The 5007-nt window shown below is 59.7% G+C and overlaps 1 protein-coding gene across 1 annotated transcript in view; it reads right to left on the bottom strand.

The window, feature by feature from the left end:
* SETD1B (SET domain containing 1B) overlaps nucleotides 1–5007 on the bottom strand; it is a 26403-nt gene that overhangs the window by 11888 nt on the left and 9508 nt on the right. Inside the window, 6 exon segments of the mRNA XM_025045504.1 lie at nucleotides 3–856; nucleotides 2134–2625; nucleotides 3170–3275; nucleotides 3364–3689; nucleotides 3774–4035; nucleotides 4468–5007. The exon segment at nucleotides 4468–5007 is cut by the window's right edge and continues 95 nt beyond it. Coding sequence (XP_024901272.1) covers nucleotides 3–856; nucleotides 2134–2625; nucleotides 3170–3275; nucleotides 3364–3689; nucleotides 3774–4035; nucleotides 4468–5007 — 2580 coding nt within the window.

Genomic DNA, 5007 nt, shown 5'->3' on the forward strand with positions numbered 1-5007 from the left:
GCTGGGGGGGGGGGCGGGGGAGGAGCTGGGATCCCTGTGTTCCGGAAGTCCAGGGTCACGGCCCGGGGGTCATGGGTGCTGGGAAAGACAGGGGTCTGTGGTTGGCCTGGCAGGAGCAGAAGGTCCCTGCCAAGGGCAGCTCCTCCTGGTGGCCGGACCAAGGGCCCATCCAAGGAGAGCATGGCTGGTGGGGATCGCCGGGGCCGGCCCGGCTTCCTCTTGATGGGGGGAGGGCAGGCCAGAGGGGCGGGCAGCAGGGGTGGCAGCTGGGTGGGGGCCCGAGTCTGGGCCCGCAGGACAGGTACAGGCAAGGGCAGGGGCAGGGGAAGGGGCAAGGGCAGAGGGAGTGGCAGGCCTGTCTCCAGGAGCACGGGGGAGGACAGGGGGCCAGGCCGCTCATCGTGCCGGCCAGCTGGGAGCGGGCAGACAGGCAGAAGCAGGGGCCCGCCGGGCTCGGGAAAGGTGGGTGTGAAGCTAAAGTCCCGGCCAGGTGTCCTCGGGAGGCCCCCGCTGCTCAGGCTGGGGGACTGGGACGGGTAGGAGAAGGGGCTGCCGGGCACCTGCGGGGAGCTCAGTGACAGGCCACTGCTGGCCCCTGACAGCCGGGGCTCGCCGCTTGGGGTAGCCGGCACGGTCTCCGTGCTCTGCGACTTGGCCAGGCTGCCACAGAGGCCTGGAGTACGAGGGGGCTGGTCCTCGGGGGGAGGTTCCAGAGGGACGGGTGGATGCGAGAGGTCTGGGGTCTCAGGCTCTGGTGGTGGGCTGGGTGGCCGGGGCGGCCGAGGGGGCGGCAATGGCGGCTGCAGGGGTAAGGAGAGCAGCGCAGGGGGCTTGGGCTTCGCTTCTAGGTCCTCCCCTGCAGAGGTGGGTGAAAACCAGGGCATTACTGTTTGATTTAAACGCCTCTCAGTGCCCTATTTATGCTGCCCTACTATGCACCTGATACCTGACTGACTCACAGCCCCGAGTCCCCAAGGTTCTGAGTATGATAACTGTTATTCTCCATCTAAACCACTCGACGACTGCTCAGCATCCAGCCCAGGTCAGGTACACAGTAGGTACCTAATAAATGCTGGTGAAGTAAATCAAAGATGGAGGCATGGTTGCTAGCCCTTGACACTGTATCCTTAGGAAAGTGTTCCTGTGAACAGGGAACTTCCTGTGGACCAAGAAAATGGGCTCTGCTGTCGAATAAAATCCAGCAAGTATCTTTTCTGCAGGACTTGTCAGAGCCTTTAATTTTTTATCCTAGCATTTATCCCCACTGTCATATAATACATTTTCTAACTCATCTGCTGTTATCTGTCACTCTGCCCTAGAATGTAAGCTGTCAGTATCTAGAGCAGGAGTATCTAGAGCAGGAGTATTATACGAGGGATGCAATAAAGGCTTACTAAATACTTGTGATAATATTTAAAAACCTGTGGTTTTGTAGCTAAATAACAGAATGAAACAAAATACAACAGGTTTTTTTCCTTTAAGTACTTATTAAAGGTACAAAGTAACCACATGTAGCTATGCAAGTTTAAACTAATTAAAATTAAGCAACATTCCAAATTTAGTTCCACAGTGCTACTTACCACATTTCAAATACTCTTAGTGACATTGTGTCAAGTAGCTAGGGTATTGGGAGGGGCAGATAGCGAACACGTCTATCACTGCAGAAAGTTCTACAGGACAGCGGTGTTACAGACTTTAGCATGTGCCCTGTGAAGCTCTATCGAGAGGGTGGAGGGCATAACGTCCACAGCCCCTCTCACTTGGCCCGGCACCCCAAGGCCTCCCCTGCCTGCCTGTCCTGCCTGTCACTAAAACGACCATGCACAGCTGTCGCCCTTTTGGGGAGCACCTCATGGGATGAATGGTCCAAGGACTAATGCACGGGGAAATGCTGGCCCTGAGGAGTGGTCCCCTCTGGGGACAGCGCCGGTGCAGGCTACGTGCCGGCACATCGTGTGTCCACTGACTCTCTCCGACACGACCTCAGGGGAAGGCCCCACCCGTCGATCCCATCTTACAGACGAGAAATCCGAGGCTTGGGAAGCTTACGTGATTTACCTAGAGGAGCCTGGGCCCCTCCTGACAGTTCGCCCCACCTCCATCCCACCGCTCTCCTGGGGCTGCAGGTGTTACCTGGGGTGGGCTCCGGGGATGGCGCCGGCCGGGCCTCCATCTCTCTCACAGGGGGCTCTGGAGACAGCGACCTGGCCCCTTCCTGGTTCAGGCCTGGCTCCTCGGGGGGCTCTTTGCAGCCATCCATCTCTTCCACGCTCACAGGCAGCGAGGGCTCTTCTGGCATGGGGGTCTGCTCCTTAGGGGCTTCGTCCTCGGCTTCGACATCCACCTCCTCTTCCGTGCGCGAGGACTCCGCCACAGGTGCCCTCGTGGCCACATCCTCCTCAAAGCCCTCGTCGGGAGCAGCGGGAGCCATGCTCTCATCTGTGGCTGCCTCCTCCTCCTCCTCCTCTGCCTCCTCCGCCTCCTCCCCTGTCGGCTGCTCCTCTTCGTCCTCCGAGGATGAGGATGAGGACAAGGACTCGGAGCTTGATTCGAACTCCGAAGACTCAGAACTCTCACTGGAGGAGGCGGCTCCAGCCTTGGAGGTAGCGATGCTCGCTGTCTCCTCTGGGCGGGGGACACGGGCAGGGCCCTCTCACTATTTGTTGTGCCTCAACCAGGTGCTTCACCAAAGGGCTCAAACGGGTGACACCTGGTCTGAACGTGGCCCTCAGATGTGTGTGTGTGTGTATGAACTAGTCATAATTTTTAAAAATTGAGGTAAAATCCACATAACAGGAAACTTAACCATTTTAAAGCAGACGATTCAGTGGTATTTTGTATACTCACAACGTGTACGACCACTGCCTCTGTCTCGTTCCAAAATAGCTCTGAGCTCAAGAAGAAACTCGTCCCCTTTAGCTCTTATCACCCTGTTCCCACACCCCGCAGCCCCCAGCAACCGTCCATCTGCTTTCTGGCTCTGGGGATTGACCTGTTCTGCACATTTCTTATAAACGGGATCATACGGTATCTCGAATGTGTGTTTTACTGAGTCCACATTTCGAAGGCAAGAAATTTTGCCCAGCAAGTCTTGGTGACTGTCACTCAGGCTCTGCCCTCTGTGGAGGGACCCTGGGCCGGGCCAGGGGCCACGGTCCGCCCCACTCACCTCCGTCTGAGTCCCCTTCTTCCTTCTCGCTCGCCTCCGACAGGGCCGAGTCTTCGTTGTCATTCTCAGACTCGTCCAAGCCGTCGCTGTCATCCTCATCATCATCCTGGGGGAAAGGGGCGGATGGGTGAGCCACAGGGTCCCCCTCGCCTGGCCCGGCCTCCCCCCCCAGGCTTCCCCAACCCGAATGGCACCTTATCCGACGTGGACGAGGTCGAAGAGGAGGAGACTTGGCTCCTGGGGCCTTCGTCCTCATCCTCGTCCTCCCCCTCCCCCTCCGTGCTTTCCCGATCCTCCTTGTCAGAGGCCGAGGATGAAGGTGAGGTCGTTGAGGACCCCGAGGAGGAGGACGCCGAGGACGATGAGGACACTGACAACGACTCCTTCTCATCCTCCTCCCCGCCACTGTCCAGCTCCAGTGGCCGAGCTGGCCGTCGCCGCACGCCCACGCCCTTGGGGTCCCGCTTAGCAAGCTCGCCGGGGGCATCAGCCATGTCCCGGTCCCGCTCCCGCTCAGACTCTGTGGGGAGGAAGGGTGTGAGAGCTGGGCTGGGGGACACGGGAGGAGGAGACCACAGCACCCAGTGGGTGGGGGGATGCAAACCTTCATCCTCCTCATCCACAGAAGTCGAGGGCCGCAGCCGCTTCTGGTCTCCAGATGAGGCCGTGTCCGGCGGCTCCTTCCTCTTGACCTTGAAGGAGGGCAGGCGGATGGCCCCACGCAGCCCGATGCCCAGGCCCAGGCCCTCATAGCCCAGGCCCTCACCCTTGCCCCATGACTCCAGTAGGCATGAGGCGATTCTGTCCTTGGGCTTTGGCCGGTCCTCATCCTTGTGCTCACCCGACTTCACCGGGGTCAGCGAGGCCTGGGGTGAAAGAGAGGAGGGGACAGTCACCACAGTTACAGTGCTGCCAGCGACCCCATTGGGTCGCTAACCCTGAGCAGCTTGCCTTCTTCAAATAGTGACAGCCTCAGGGTAACTGGCCACTTCCTTCCCTAGAAGCTGGCCACACTCTATCCCCACCACTCAGGACGCTCCCAGTGCTCTCTGCCTCCCTGAACCTCGATTTCCTCAGCCACCGAGTGGACGACCACTGCCACCTACGGCAGGACAGTGGCTTTCTTACTTCGGAGATCAGAATCCACAGACACACACCGCCAAGTGGACATCCGGATCACTGACATCACGTTTCACAAAACGATAGTCACGCTTTCCTACTTTGGAGGTGTGGGCAGCAGTTTCCAGTAACTGCCTTGGGAGACGAGAAGGTGCCGGGCTGGGCTCCTGCCCACCCACCTTAGCCATCCGCTCCTTCTTGTCCCACCACTCGTCGAAGGCCCGGAAGGCCACCACCTCCACCATCTTGCGGTTCAGGTCACGCTTCATGATGGCCTTGAGCTCTTTGAGCACCACCAGCAGGACGCCATCCACAGTGGCTTTGTGTGGGTCCTCCTGGCGTGGCATGTAGCCTGGTGGCGGCACTGATGGGTCAAATTTGGGCAGGGGTGGCCAGGGCTGCCCACGGCCTGGGCCGGTGTTGCTCAGGGAGAAGGGGCCTCGGTAGGGTGGCAGGTTGACAAACTGCAGCCCAGCTGAGGCCGCCGCAGCCGCAGCCGCCATGAAGGGCGGGTAGGGGCAAGCGCCCTGGCCCGTCATCAGACGGCTCAGCATCTGTGTTTGCATTTGGAAGGACATAGGCATGCCACCCCACTGGCCACCCAGCACGTGGCTCATGTCCACCTGCATCACAGGAAACAGTCCTGGGGGGAAGGGCGGCAGAGGCGGCAGGATGGGTGGGGGTGGGACACCGGGTGGCGCTGGCAGGGGTGGTGGGGG

Source organism: Pteropus alecto, unplaced genomic scaffold (assembly GCF_000325575.1).
Source record: "Pteropus alecto unplaced genomic scaffold, ASM32557v1 scaffold213, whole genome shotgun sequence".
Taxonomy (NCBI): domain Eukaryota; kingdom Metazoa; phylum Chordata; class Mammalia; order Chiroptera; family Pteropodidae; genus Pteropus; species Pteropus alecto.